This window comes from Bolinopsis microptera, chromosome 1 (genome assembly GCF_026151205.1).
Source record: "Bolinopsis microptera isolate Bmic1 chromosome 1, MBARI_Bmic_1.0, whole genome shotgun sequence".
Taxonomy (NCBI): domain Eukaryota; kingdom Metazoa; phylum Ctenophora; class Tentaculata; order Lobata; family Bolinopsidae; genus Bolinopsis; species Bolinopsis microptera.
In genome coordinates, this window is record NC_087072.1 from 9,986,300 (window position 1) to 10,000,892 (window position 14,593).

At 36.6% G+C, this 14,593-nt stretch overlaps 1 protein-coding gene across 1 annotated transcript; it reads left to right on the forward strand.

Annotated features, from left to right (window-relative positions):
- Window positions 1-13,979: 13,979 nt before the first annotated feature.
- On the forward strand, window positions 13,980-14,532 carry LOC134813822 (thioredoxin-like). The gene is made up of 2 exons (XM_063821730.1): window positions 13,980-14,166; window positions 14,303-14,532. The coding sequence occupies exons 1-2, from the start codon at window positions 13,980-13,982 to the stop codon at window positions 14,530-14,532; spliced, it is 417 nt and encodes a 138-aa protein (XP_063677800.1).
- Window positions 14,533-14,593: the final 61 nt, after the last annotated feature.

The window sequence follows — 14,593 nt, forward strand, 5'->3', positions numbered from 1 at the left end:
GTCTTTTCATTCTCTGTAATCTTCCTTTCTTCATACTGAAAGTTTTGGAGACTGTGACCACATTTCATTACGAAGTTTATCCGGGACCATTTTTCGATAACTCTTTCATGTTTTGGTATTCTTGGCTTATCGCAAAAATCCATTTTACCGTGATTAATGCATGTATGAATCCTCTTCTGTACTATTGGAGAATATCTGCCTTCAAGAGTGCGATGGATGAGTCATACAGAGACTTATCTAGACGATTTAATGAAAGCAGCAGGAGTGTTACATCTCCTTAGATTTAAGGTTCGTGACCGGCCTAATACAGGGTAGCCAAGAATCAATTTTATTTCAAGCAGCAACATGTGGTGTGTTGTTTTTGTTAAATAATTTATAGTGAGGTGTTTTGAATATACACTTTTTTTGTGATAACTTTCTTTGTTAGTTCAACTACATAGTTGAGTTCAGGTTGCGACAATAAATGTATTAATCAATCGTTTGGACTCGCTTTATCTTTACCGGAGTCGACAAAAGGAGAAGACCGCAGCGTAGACGTCAGACGTGAGATCGCCAATTGAAAACGTAGCACAGAACTGACTACATTCTGGACTGTGGTCACTCCGACCACCGCTATCACTTATATCAGCTGTGATAATTATAAAATGATTATAATAATACTAGTACTACTACTAGTGGTTGTGACCAACCGTGCCCGGTTGCGAACATCACACTTGCTAATATTAGCATCTTGAACTTGAAGTTTATAAATGATCGTTTTATGCAATTTGCAAGTTTAGTTTATATTTCTTTTTCTTAAAGATTGGCTTATTTTGTATCTGATTACTGATTACTAGCATTACATATTTGACTTGTGACTAGATATTATTGGAAAAATCTAATAGGTTCTGAGTTCATAGTCATCTAGTCAATGTCGTAGCAATTGCATTATAACGCTGACTGCTGAGTTGTCCATTTTGCCACCTTGATGCAAGACAAGCAGATAGCTTACAAGCAATATATCTATACTCAATGAGGTGATACTGATATTATTGAATAAAATGTGCTTAAGAACTGAATAAGACATGCTGTCGGTAGATCAACATAATAATCTTAAATATCAGTACCGAACTCATGCTTGGGGTTTACCAGTAACATACTGATACAGTATAATTATATCATTATAGGTTAATTTGTTAGATAACGGAAATCCCCAGCGGTATTTTACGCACCCTATTGTTATCAAATGTGGTGATACTGATGGTCGCCATTGTCAATTGTAGTCAATACTCAATAGGAAACTCATATTATTTATCATCATTAAATTTAAGTGACCTCCTCCATTACATGAGCATCACACAAATACAGTGTTTCCCTGTGATAGGTCTCATATCCTGTTATCTTTTCCAGTAATATATGGTAAGGTTTCCTGCAATTGTTTTTATTCAATAATAATATATTCTTCAGTTTGATTGCATGCCCTGATCACCGATCTCGGTTCGTGTTTGTCAGAATAATTGAACTGGTGGAGTATGTGGGTCCATTTAACTTGGAGTTTGCTATTTTTGATTGCACATGTCAGTAATCAGATGAATTGTTTTGTTCTTTACTAACCGAGAGGAAGTTTTACTTGGAAACACATTGACATACCGTTGAATCTAAAAGTAGTTATATTTATACCAATACCATTCCCCGAGAATCGAGATGCAACGGAAAAAGCACTGATGACTTTTAATTTTTTGCTAATTTGCGGCTTCTAGTACCAATTATATTGGTGATAGATTATCTGAACTATCAGTTTCCGTTAATTTCACAGTAGTCAGTAAGTTCTAGCAAATTTCACCGTTGACTGTCTTGGCTTGTTATATTTTTGTCTCAGAATATTTCTGGTTGAAAACTTTTGATCGTTCTACTTCTATCGACTAAAATGTCATATCCCTGCTCGGATGATGATAAATCACTCTACACTGCAGTTTTTTAGAGGCTGGACCTATATATATATATCACAGTGCTGGCAAGCACGAGCGGTGTCATTATTGGGGGAATACTATGTACCCCCTTTACTATTGTACCCCCTTTACTATTATAACCCCTTTACACCCCCTTTGGTACACATTGGAAGCCTCTTTCGTGCACGCGAAGCGTGCACTCCGGCCGGAGGCGGCGGCCGAAGGCCGCCGCCTCCGGCAGGAGTTTTTCAGGCATTAAGACTCATCGGAAGTCGTTCAGCAGATTTATTTTTAGTTCAAAACATTCTAATTTGATGTCAAAGATGACAGAAATAAGAAATAGTTATGTTGAGATTTTGAAGAAATTTGCATAAAATTCTCGCCAGCACTGTTATACGAAATTCGGTAAAAAACCCGAAATCGCCATATTCAGGTGCCTTAAAAACCATGTTAAAATTGAGTTAGAGATCTGAAATTTTTCAGGGCGTCTAGACGTTGACCAAATCGACTGCAAAAAAAGTTTCAAGTTTCAGGAGCATCGGTAAATGGGTTTTCTAGAACCCCTGTTTTACGACAGATTGTCGTGATATGTACATACATATATATTAATATATATATATATATACATATGATGTTTCTTTTGGAGAAATCCAGTTTCAAGAGTGCTCTACCCGGGAGGGGAGCATTGTACAATGAAAACAACGATTCTACAAACTCAGAGTTTCATGCAAATGCAATCGTCAGTGTTAGAATAACTTACTAAATTAATAAATCCATGTTTTCCTTACAAGCTCCTTCATAAAATTAACTTAACTAAACTAAATCAAAAACAAAATCAAACGAAACGAAACGAAAATGAAATACAAGAACAAAAACTAAAATTAAAATAAAATAAAATATTCCTAAAAGCATTTTTTCAGCATAAGTAAATGTAGGCACACCAACAAGTTTATGCTGTTTTCATTGTATATATATACATCAACTTAATAACACCAGAATGTGTGTCTGTCTGTGTGTCTGTCTGTCTGTGTGTAATTTCCGAACGGTTATACAAAAAAAACGGTAATAGTTACGGGACTGGTTTTTTCGGTATAGTGCTGACAAAACTCTGACGAAGCCCATAAGCAAATTTTATAAAAATCGGCCGGTGGTAAATGGTTTAATTGATGATTTTGTTCCAGAAATGTGACATAAATGGATGGGAGAGAGAACGAGGAGGATAACATGTACCGTAATTAGTTTAGCCCACGTAATACTATAAGCTTAGAGCTCACTCTTGAGTCTTGCGGCCGCTTTGTTTCAACTGTAGGGAGATTTCATACTTTCATAAGACAGCGTTATGCGTGATATCAAATATATAATGCGGTTGTATACTTTTACATTGCAACTGTGACAGTAAAGTCCCGGCCGAAGGCACGGGTTACACTAGTATATATATATATATTTTACCAAAACCCATAATCATGGGTAGAGTGGACCGCTGCCAGTGTCTCTCTTTCCCAAACAAAAGGAAATGATATCAATTTGATTGACCGTTCTCAAATGCAAAATGATACCGAGAATGAAATCGGTCGCTCGCTTTTCCCATTCATTCACGGCTTACGAATTGTATAAATAAGTTTCGATTGATTACATCAATCAGATGCTGTAAAAATATCTTTGGGTGCGTTGGGGTCGATACCTAGTATTTCGGAGTAAGGGACAAGGGTGGTAGTTATTACTTATTGAACAAGCTGAAGTTTATTGAATCTTCATTGCCGAGTACAGCTGCCTTTGGGTAGTTCTTCTTAATCTATTATAATTGTAAATGGATGGGAAAAGCGAGCGACCGATTTCATTCTCGGTATCATTTTGCATTTGAGAACGGTCAATCAAATTGATATCATTTCCTTTTGTTTGGGAAAGAGAGACACTGGCAGCGGTCCACTCTACCCATGATTATGGGTTTTAGTAAAATATCATCTCTTTTTGATTATAATGTCAGGGTACTTTATATAAAGTCGAAATATAAACTGATATCTTCATTAATAAGGAGGAAGTTTCAACGATTTCGAAATTTTCCTTTAAAAACATTTCCTTGTGTTTAGGGAAGCATATCGGTCGATCACTGACTGAATATGCCACTTAATACTCATTCAAGTTGGCATTAAATTCATATATAATGACATTAAACTGTCGTGGCAAAGCAGAATTTGTTGGAAATCACGAATGAGCAAATTCTCACCTTTCGCGGAAAAAAAATTTGAGCGGACGTTGCGTGCGCATCCAATATTGAATCGCCGTAAATTTTTGCATGTAATTGTTTTATATATAGCTTGATAAGCATGCAAAGTTTCAAAGTATTTCAAGAAGAACTGTAATCACAACGGCACTCTAAAGTTGACAGAAAATGACGAAAACAGCAATTTTCAGTGATTTTAGCAATTTTCTATCAATTTGGGCGTCTCCCCACGTGTGCAACTTTTCGATTTTCAACTTTAAAACTAGCCTAATGCACAATTTATACCTATAGGAAGCAGAACTGAGCTCCACAACCCAAGACATGGCCCAACACCAGAGAATACTAAATCGCAAAATTGACGTTTTTATAAAATAATTCTTCAAAAAAGCACAAACTTCAATGACGAATATCTTTATGAAGGAGCAAGCTAGAAAAACTTTCCGGTAGATTTTCAGAATGCTTGAACAATTATCTAAGATGAAAATTTCCTCAGATTTTGAATAAAATTACTCCTTAATGGTTTAAAATTAATTTTAAAAGTTATTACTTTGTCAAAAATCAAGTTTTAAAAACGGTTAACTTGATGACGTCATCAAGGGGTGTTCATGACGTCAAATAATTTTTTTAAACAATGTAAACTAAAGTGTAAACAATTATTTGCAAGACCTGTGGTCGGAAATGGCTGTATCTTTTATACTTTTGAATCTATGGACACTTAAATACAGGCTACAATTGACTGGCAAAGCGTCTATCCCTGAATATATGTATATATGTATGTATGTATGTATCACGACAATCTATCGTAAAACAGGGGTTCTAGAAAACCCATTTCCCGATGCTCCTGAAACCTGAAACTTTTTTTGCAGTCGATTTGGTCAACGTCTAGACGCCCTGAAAAATTTCAGATCTCTAACTCAATTTTAACATGGTTTTTAAGGCACCTGAATATGGCGATTTTGGGTTTTTTACCGAATTTCGTATAACAGTGCTGGCGAGTATTTTATGCAAATTTCTTAAAAATCTCAACATAAATATTTTTTATTCCTGTCATCTTTGACATCAAATTAGAACGTTTTGAACTTAAAATAAATCTGCTGAACGACTTCCGATGAGTCTTAATGCCTGAAAAACTCCTGCCGGAGGCGGCGGCATAATGTTAAAAAGTAATTCAACGTCATCATCACCACTTGATGACGTCATCAAGTTAACCATTTTTAAAACTTGATTTTTCACAAAGTAATCATTTTTAAAATCAATTTTACGCCATTAAGGAGTAATTTTATTCAAAATTTGAGGAAATATTGAAGTTAGATAATTGTTTAAGCATTCTGAAAATCTACCGGAAAGTTTTTCTAGCTTGCTCCTTCATAAAGATATTCGCTATTGAAGTTAGTGCTTTTTTTTAAGAATAATTTTATAAAAAACGCTAATTTTACGTTCTAGTATTCTCTGGTGTTGCACCATCCCTTGGGTTGTGGAGCTCAATTTCGCTTCCTAAAGGTCTAAATTGTGTCATAGGCTAGTTTTAAAGTTAAAAATCGAAAAGTTGCACACGTGGGGCCACGCCCAAATTGATAGAAAATTGCTAAAATCACTGAATATTGCTGTTTTCACCAATTTCTGTCAACTTTGGAGTGCCGTTGTGATTACAGTTCTTCTTGAAATACTTTGAAACTTTTCATGCTTATCAAACTATATATAAAACACCATCATGCAAAAATTTACGGTGATTCAATATTGGATGCGCACGCAACTTCCGCTCAAGGTTTGCACGTGCGAAAGGTTCAAATTTTGCTCATTCGTGATTTTGAACAAATTCTGCTTTGCCACGACAGTTCAATGTCATTAAATATGAATTTAATGCCAACTTGAATGAGTATAAAGTGGCATATTCAGTCAGTGATCGACCGATATGCTTACCTAAACACAAGGAAATGTTTTTAAAGGAAAAATTTCGAAATCGTTGAAATCACCTCCTTATTAATATTAATGAAGTTATGAGTTTACATTTCGGCTTTGTAAAGTACCCTGACATTATAATAAAAAAGAGATGATATTTGACCAAAACCCATAATTATGGGTAGAGTGAACCGCTGCCAGTGTCTCTCTTTCCCAAACAAAAGGCAATGATATCAATTTGGATGACCGTTATCAAATGCAAAATGATACCGAGAATGAAATCGGTCGCTCCCTTTTCCCATTCATTTACAATTGAAATAGATTACATGTTATAAATCGAAACTTATTACAATTCGTAAGCCGTGAATGAATGGGAAAAGCGAGCGACCGATTTCATTCTCGGTATCATTTTGCATTTGATAACGGTCATCCAAATTGATATCATTGCCTTTTGTTTGGGAAAGAGAGACACTGGCAGCGGTCCACTCTACCCATAATTATGGGTTTTGGTCAAATAATTATATACTATATGGACACGTTCATTTGAGTTTGAGGATATTGGTAAATATAAGTGACCCTATTAAAATGCACAGTGTAGTCGAATTTGTCACACTATGAAATTACACAAACCCTTGATGGTTAGGATAATCGTCTCATCCTCTAGGCTAACTTTGTCACATAACGATATCTTAATCAGGTGATAAGATATCGCTTAAATACGGCCGACACGTAAATGGTTACATTGTCACACTATAAACATGTGACGGAGTAAATATGGACCCCTTGCTGCCGTTTTTGACCAAATTTTTGAGTGTCCAGTTGATTGGATGGGTACATATGACCATTACCTACATATTTGACGACTTTTTCGTTAGATGGTGCACTCAGGTTTACTCTGTCACACATTTAAAAAAATATGTGAAGAATGTTCAGGGCACCCTGGTAAGCAATGCTGAGTAGTGTAGGTTTATTTGATGGCCTGGAAGTGCTAGGAATTGTTATTATATTGCATATAGTCGTAAGGAATTAAAACACAGGAGGCACAAACAAGTTTACTTTGTCACATAATCTTGATGATATCTGAACATGTGTGAAATTGAACAAATAATGATATACCAGCTTAAACCCCTTATATTACGTACTATGGATCAAACAACACTGCTAGTACCATGCGCCAGTCACATAAATCATTATCGGGTGTAATATGTTAACAGTGTCACAATTAAACTACCGCAACATGGTCAAAAATAGGGTAATTTCGTCACAAAAAAATTATTATAACTCTGTTAGCTCCTTGCTGGCAAAATAACTAGTTTATCGAAATTGTTTTGATGATAAAGTTACATAGTATTTTAATAGAGGTATAGATCTTCAAAATAGGGACAAGACATGTTTACTTTGTCACATCAGTTATTATAAGAGTTAGGTAATCGTCATCACCTTAACAGATCTTTTTCGTAGTTTGGATCGATTAATATAGGCAATAAAGCATCCTATGCCAATTTTAACACACTATCTTGATATTTTTGGGGCAGGAAAAGTTAATTTTGTCACATTTTCAATGACTTTGACAAATTTAACCTAAAATTGTTAAACTTGAGCTCTGATGTTCTGGACAATATTCTACCAATCGTTTCGGAAAGAATGTTGAATTCTAATAGAGTTATAGATATCCAAAATAGGGGCAAGACATGTTTACTTTGTCACATCAGTTATTATTAGAGTTAGTTAATTGTCATCACATTAACATATATTCTTTTGCAGTTTGGATTGATTTATATAGGTAATAAAGCAGCTTATGCTAATTTTTACACACTATCTTGAAATTGTTGGGGCAGGAAAAGTTAATTTTGTCACATTTTTAGTGACTTTGACAAATTTAACCTAAAATTGTTAAACTTGAGCTCTGATGTTCTGGACAATATTCTACCAATCGTTTCTGAAAGAATGTTGAATTCTAATAGAGTTATAGATATCCAAAATAGGGGCAAGACATGTTTACTTTGTCACATCAGTTATTATTAGAGTTAGGTAATTGTCATCACATTAACATATATTCTTTTGTAGTTTGGATTGATTTATATAGGTAATAAAGCAGCTTATGCTAATTTTTACACACTATCTTGAAATTGTTGGGGCAGGAAAAGTTAATTTTGTCACATTTTTAGTGACTTTGACAAATTTAACCTAAAATTGTTAAACTTGACCTCTGATGTTCTGGACAATATTCTACCAATTTTTTCTGAAAGAATGTTGAATTCTAATAGAGTTACAGAATATATAGATCTTCAAAATAGGGGCAAGAAATGTTTACTTTGTCACATCAGTTATTATAAGAGTTATTATAAGAGACTATTTCATTCTATAATCATTGTTTTTAACCTATTTACGATTTCGTATCATTTTTTGTGACAATGTAAACATCAACTGATCTTAACTTGCATCAACTGCATTGTCATCATATAAAGTTTTCCCGCCTTTCAAATCAAAATCAGATATAAATAATTCGCCCAAAATTTAAAATTCCATATATTGTGACAGAATTAACCTCATTTCCCAATAACCAAGTGCCTGTATTAGCGAACTATTCGAAAAAACATATTTTAGGGCTATGATTGGTAGATCAACCATCAAATAATGAGTTAAAAGGGTTTTGAGGACACCTCACAGAAGAATAGAGGTATGGTATTCTGACTGTGACAAATTTACCCAAATATTGCCTTGTAACCGTTCGATCCGTGCCCTTTAACTAATGTTTTATCATAATTGTTAGATTGACCTAATCTACTATATTTCAGACCAAGGAATGATAATTAGACAACTACAGTTAACTAAGTCACACAAAATGTGACATTTGAAACATTATAGTGCTTAACAACAATAGATTTTCTTTCTGAGCAGTGCATATGGGAGTATGTGTTACGTGGCTAATGTTCAGAACTTCTGAACGTGCTAGATTAATAGATGTCAAAATTAAGCCACTATCGTCGAAAACGCTATTATTTTTGTTTACCAATATCCTCAAACTCAAATGAACGTGTCCATATATAGTCATAGGTCATATTGAAAGGATAGTATCATGTCAAGTATGAAGATGCTTTGCCAGCCTCTTGGGTACGGTGTGACAACCCCCATATTATGATATAATACCAGGAAGAGGATGCCGGAGAAATCTTTGAGAAGATGATGGAGGTAAAGTGGTAGGTGGAATGAGGAAATATATACATAAATGCCTGGACACTTAATCATAATGTGCGCTCCTACTAAATCGCTCGCCCAAATTTTAAGAAAATTCTTGTGAAAAGGCCCTTTGGGCATGAAAGTTATCTAGATCGGTGTATTTTTGGACGCTGATTCCGAATCACCCCCAAAATGCTTCCCTGGAGAGATATGGGCAAAAAACCGTTTTGGTCACGTGACAGGCTAGTAAAATACGAATTCGATTGTTTAGCCTTAGGGCCCGGGTTAGGGTTAGGGTTGTGGTAAGGGTTATGGTTAGCTTCGGGGTTATGGTTAGGGTTAGGGCTGGGATTAGGGTTTATGTAAAACCGTTTTGTACGGCTGCAAAACCATAAAAACCAAAGTCACGTGAAATTTTTGGGCGAGCAAATTAGTAAGAGCCCTAAATGTGAATGATAATCAGAGATAATAAGCTAAAACAGCACGACGTCACTCCAGTTTGGTCCTCGGGCACTGCCATGTAAAACTAAAATGTACAATGTAGAGACATAGATCATTTCAACTAAAAGAGAACGTGTCAAATTTATACCACACACTTAATATATGGTCACGTGTGTGCGAGATAGACCACTCGAAACCCAGAATCAATGCCACGAGTAAACTAAAACTAAAAGGCCTCCCCACCAGTATATCCAGATCTGTTGTCCGACCCCTCTGGCTCTACTAGTACTAGCTGTAGTAGTACTACTACTATACGCCTTTATCTTTGGACTAAGCTTTTCGCCAGGCTGGGGAAACTTCTCCGAGTCAAAGGAAACATAGATTGCATAGTTCCCGTAAACTGGCCCGTCTGTAAGACTAGGTCCATGATCTGTTCCCTGTAGTCTCACTTCTTCACAGTTTAGTCGCGGACAGTCCTGTATGTTCGAAATGTCGTGAGGCCAGTCTTTACTGTGAATGGTGTTTGTGAGTGGGTTGATATGAAAGTCATTTCCAAGGCCATGTGTGTTGTCATCATTCACATTAACTGCAGAGAAGTGTCCTCCAGTGAGTACAATCCTACAGCCGTTGTTGTCATATGCCCAGTTAAAAGCCAGGTCTCCACCAACAGAGAATATAGGATCGTCCCACAAATTATCAGCGTCATCAGCTATTGACTCTTGGATTGGTCCTCCTTGGGTAACGATTTCTCTGCCCGGATTCATGTGCTTGAGCCCGAACCTGAACAAAATTATATTTTCAAGTGTATTTTTATTGGAAGAGCAGAATTGGATTTTTTTTCTTTTTAAAGGGAACACAACCTGATTTTACAGGTCTATACATGCTCAAACTCAAAGCAACAAAAGTTCGAGCGTACTAAATCAATCTACACAGACACTTAATCTTCGAGATTTTTATAAAAGGGCCCCCGAGAGTTGAAACTAACTCGAATCGATGTATTTTCGGACCCTGAGTGATTCCAAATCACCCCATGACTTAGGGTTAAAATGCTCCCCTGGCGAGATAAATTGGCGAAAAACTTTCTCGATCACGTAATATGACCGTATAACTATAAATATAAATATAATGAAGTTGGTCTAATCGTCTACTCGTAGTCGTTATGGTTACTGTTAAGGTTTCACTTTCAGGGCCAGCTAGAGAACGGGCTGAAAAATTCACGTGACAGCCGAGTGTAGAGTGATTAATCATCATATCCACAAAAGTTCTCTGGTGAAATATTTACTTACTTAATGCTGAGTGATTCCCCCGAGACTTTGAACTTGAAGACCTTGACGGCATCCACAACACCCCGCTGATGTCTGACAATGTCAATAGCGATGTAGTTTGCTGGCGTAATCCACACGTTTGCACTTAAATAGTCCTTGGTTAGGCCTAGGGCTTCACGGTAACTTCCAATATCGATACCACTACCAGTTGCCCATCCTGAGTATTATTATTGGATTCCGATAGTGATATGATGGGGTTCTTAATATAATTATAACTATAATAAAGAGTAAGGTTGTCCTCGCAGCTTGTTCATCCAATTAAAAAATGTTAGGTTTTCGATACCACAATGAACAATTCATAATTTTTTACTTTTTCATTAACTGGTTGTAGGTTTACAACCTACCAGGACGCGCGCCGAGTTGGACTCGTCGACGGTCCTTGATTCACGATGTCAATCCTTCGCATCTCGCCGATCTGCATGGTGGTTGCGAGAAGCATTATTTGATGCGCGCGCGACCCAGTAGTGCATTGCACTACAACGACGGTCCTCAATATATGGAACAGATATTTTACGAGGATCACCCGTTAATTAACTGGGGAACACAGGAAATTATGTTTATAATACTATTATATATTACTAATAGCGGCGGAATGACAAGCTGAGCTGTGACATGTGAGCGCCGCCCAGCAACTTTTTCAACATTGACAATGATATTTAACGGGTGATACTCGTAAAATATCTGTACCGTCGACGAGTCCAACTCGGCGCGCGTCCTGGTAGGTTGTAAACCTACAACAATGATATCAGATATGACGAATTATATTATTAGGTCATGGCAGAAATAGTAACAAATAACATCTTTAAAATTCGGTCTGTCTGCTATTGCAATTAAAGATATCACTTGGCTGATAATTTTGTTAAATCCTTTATTTAAAGACGAAAACATAAACAATAAAACGTTTACAGTGTAACCAAATATCAATATGTGCCCGTCAGCAGGGTTAATGTTCATCCCCAGACGCCAGGTCCCCGCCTTTTCTATTTTCTAGCTTCCCCTCGAGTGACTGAATATTTTCTTCAAGCATTTCTTGTCCCTTTTTAAGCTCACTCAGATCATTTTCATCTTGATTTGCTTTTAAATTTAACAGCGGCTTGATCCCCCTTTTGGACGTTTCCGCATATATTCCAACTAAAAAGCTCAAAAAGATTTAAAAAACCTCATTGTGTTAATATAGGAGGGCCGGTTCGGGTTATATATATATATAATGCAATTACTACATACTAGCTCATTAACAGGTGATACTCGTAAAATATTTGTTCCAACTCGGCGCGCGTCCTGGTTGTGGTAGCAGGTAGGGTATAAACCTACAAACTAGCTTGTAGCTCAGTGAGAGGAATTTAACTTATTAAACGAAAGTTTCTTTTTCATTTTTGTCTGTAAGTGTATGATGTGTATATTATGTGTACGACCGCCCACATGCAAATTAGGTTAAAATCAAAAGGTTGCATAGTGTCAATGTCAGAAACCGTACGTGCACGTGCAATGATTGTTGGAACGGCATTTCGATCAGGATCGGTTCTGTGGTAATTACATTTACGCTGTCCTTCCTTTAACGGGTGATACTCGTAAAATATCTGTTCCATATATTGGACCGACGAGTCCAACTCGGCGCGCGCGTCCTGGTAGGTTGTAAACCTACAATCCTTCCTTAAATGTTAAAGTGTTTTACATTTAAATCGGATGTATTGTCGGTTGGGATGGATATTTTTTATTAAAACTTTCTTTTAAAGAATAATTATAACACTAACTTTTTTCCTGTTACCACGGGCTTTTTAGTTAATTCTACAGGGCCGGGGGTCATAAGTCAGTACTTATACGTTGGGTCTTACCCAGGAAACCTTACCAATACCGGCTGGGGCCTAACTTCGAAAGTAAAAGAAATAGAGACTTCTGGTTTCTTGCAAAATGTTCACCTCCTAAAAATATTTACCTGGGGCCGGATCCCAGGCTATTATCATGTTCATAAACATAATAACCTGAGATTCGGTTGTCGGTTTATAACCTACCAGGACGCGCGCGTAGATCGGCGAAATGCATACCCAATACCACGTTGTAAATTTTCGAAAATATGCGCGGCGCACCTAAAATTTTGGTTCCATTAAAAATCAATTTTTTGGTCAACATTATATTTAATATATTTAAATTAGTTGTTATAACAAGATATATATGTTTAAAAATTTCCAAAATATAGCATGTAAGTACCAAAAATAAATTGCGCGCAAAAAGTCAACATTTTTACCACTTTTTTGGATTTTTAGTTTTACCCCAGAAAAAATAGAGGGATTTTTTATTTTTATACCATCTTGTGCGGCTGTTTTTTTAGCTATCTCCATGCAAGTTTTGCCGACATGCTAACAAAATTAACTTGCTCAAAATATCAAAAAACATGGTTTTTTGGCCCAAAAATCGGTTTTTTGCAATTTTAACCGGGAAAATCAGTCCAATTATCTTGAAACCACTTTTAGTCGATTCTACGGTAAAAAATACGTCTAGGAAGGTGTATCTGGGGTCCCTAGCGTATCGAGCAGACAATGCCCGTAAGAGCCTCTACTAGGAGGGGTGGTTTCTGAAAATCCGGAATTTTTGGCAGAATTAACAAAAAAGTTCCATTTATTTCCAATTTCAACTCTTTGAATTTTATCTCAACTCTTTGCATTTTATTAACAATGAATTTGAGTTGGTTTTATTTGTATTCTTAAAAGTAGCTGGAAATCCGGACGTCCTGGGGGGTGGTTTTGAAAATTCGTTGTAACACATTGCTATATGAATAGGCAATTGAAGGGATTCGAAATGACGAAGTTATCAAGCAATTTGTTTATCTCATTATTGATTGGGTAATCATGTGATTGCGTGCTACACCGTAATTGAACTCTTTGCACGATTACCATTGACCATAGTTAAAGGTCCACAGCGTGGGTCAATATCACATATTTTACAGACCTAAAAGTAATATCTTATATAATATGATTCGCTCAGAAAAAGATGTTACAAAGGCACAAAAGAAAACTTATGATCGAGGAGATCAGGACTATGACCGCCCCGCTGGGTCACATGGACCTCCTAGAGTCTATAGAGGTGTTTAAGGATGCTCTGGTCAGGGCAGAGGATGCGATAGTGTGCATTACATTCACTGCTAGGTGGTGCGGGCCGTGGAAAATGATAAAGCCAGGTAATTGCTGAATATGTGGCTTAATTTTAAGTTTTCGTCTAGCCTGCCACGCCGGTAGAAGTATTTCAAACTCGACAATTTAATTTAGATTCCAAGCATAACATGTAGCATTCTTGAGTAAGTAAAAATATTTCAGACGTCCTGCGTTTAGCCCATGTTTACAAGGAAGTGCGGTTCTATGAGATAGATATGGACGACAACGAGGACATCGCAATAGTACGGGGAGTAACAGTCGCGCCCACCTTTCAGTTCTACAAAATGGGGACTATGGTGGCGGAGTTTTCGGAGCCAAATAAGCTTAAACTGTCGGAGACCTTGAGAAGAGTTCGGAGGATTAACATTACTCCTGAGCCGTATAACATTTGATTGAGGGAGTTTTTGAGATAAGTAATAGTATATCGCTAACAACCGATTTGGGACTGTACTG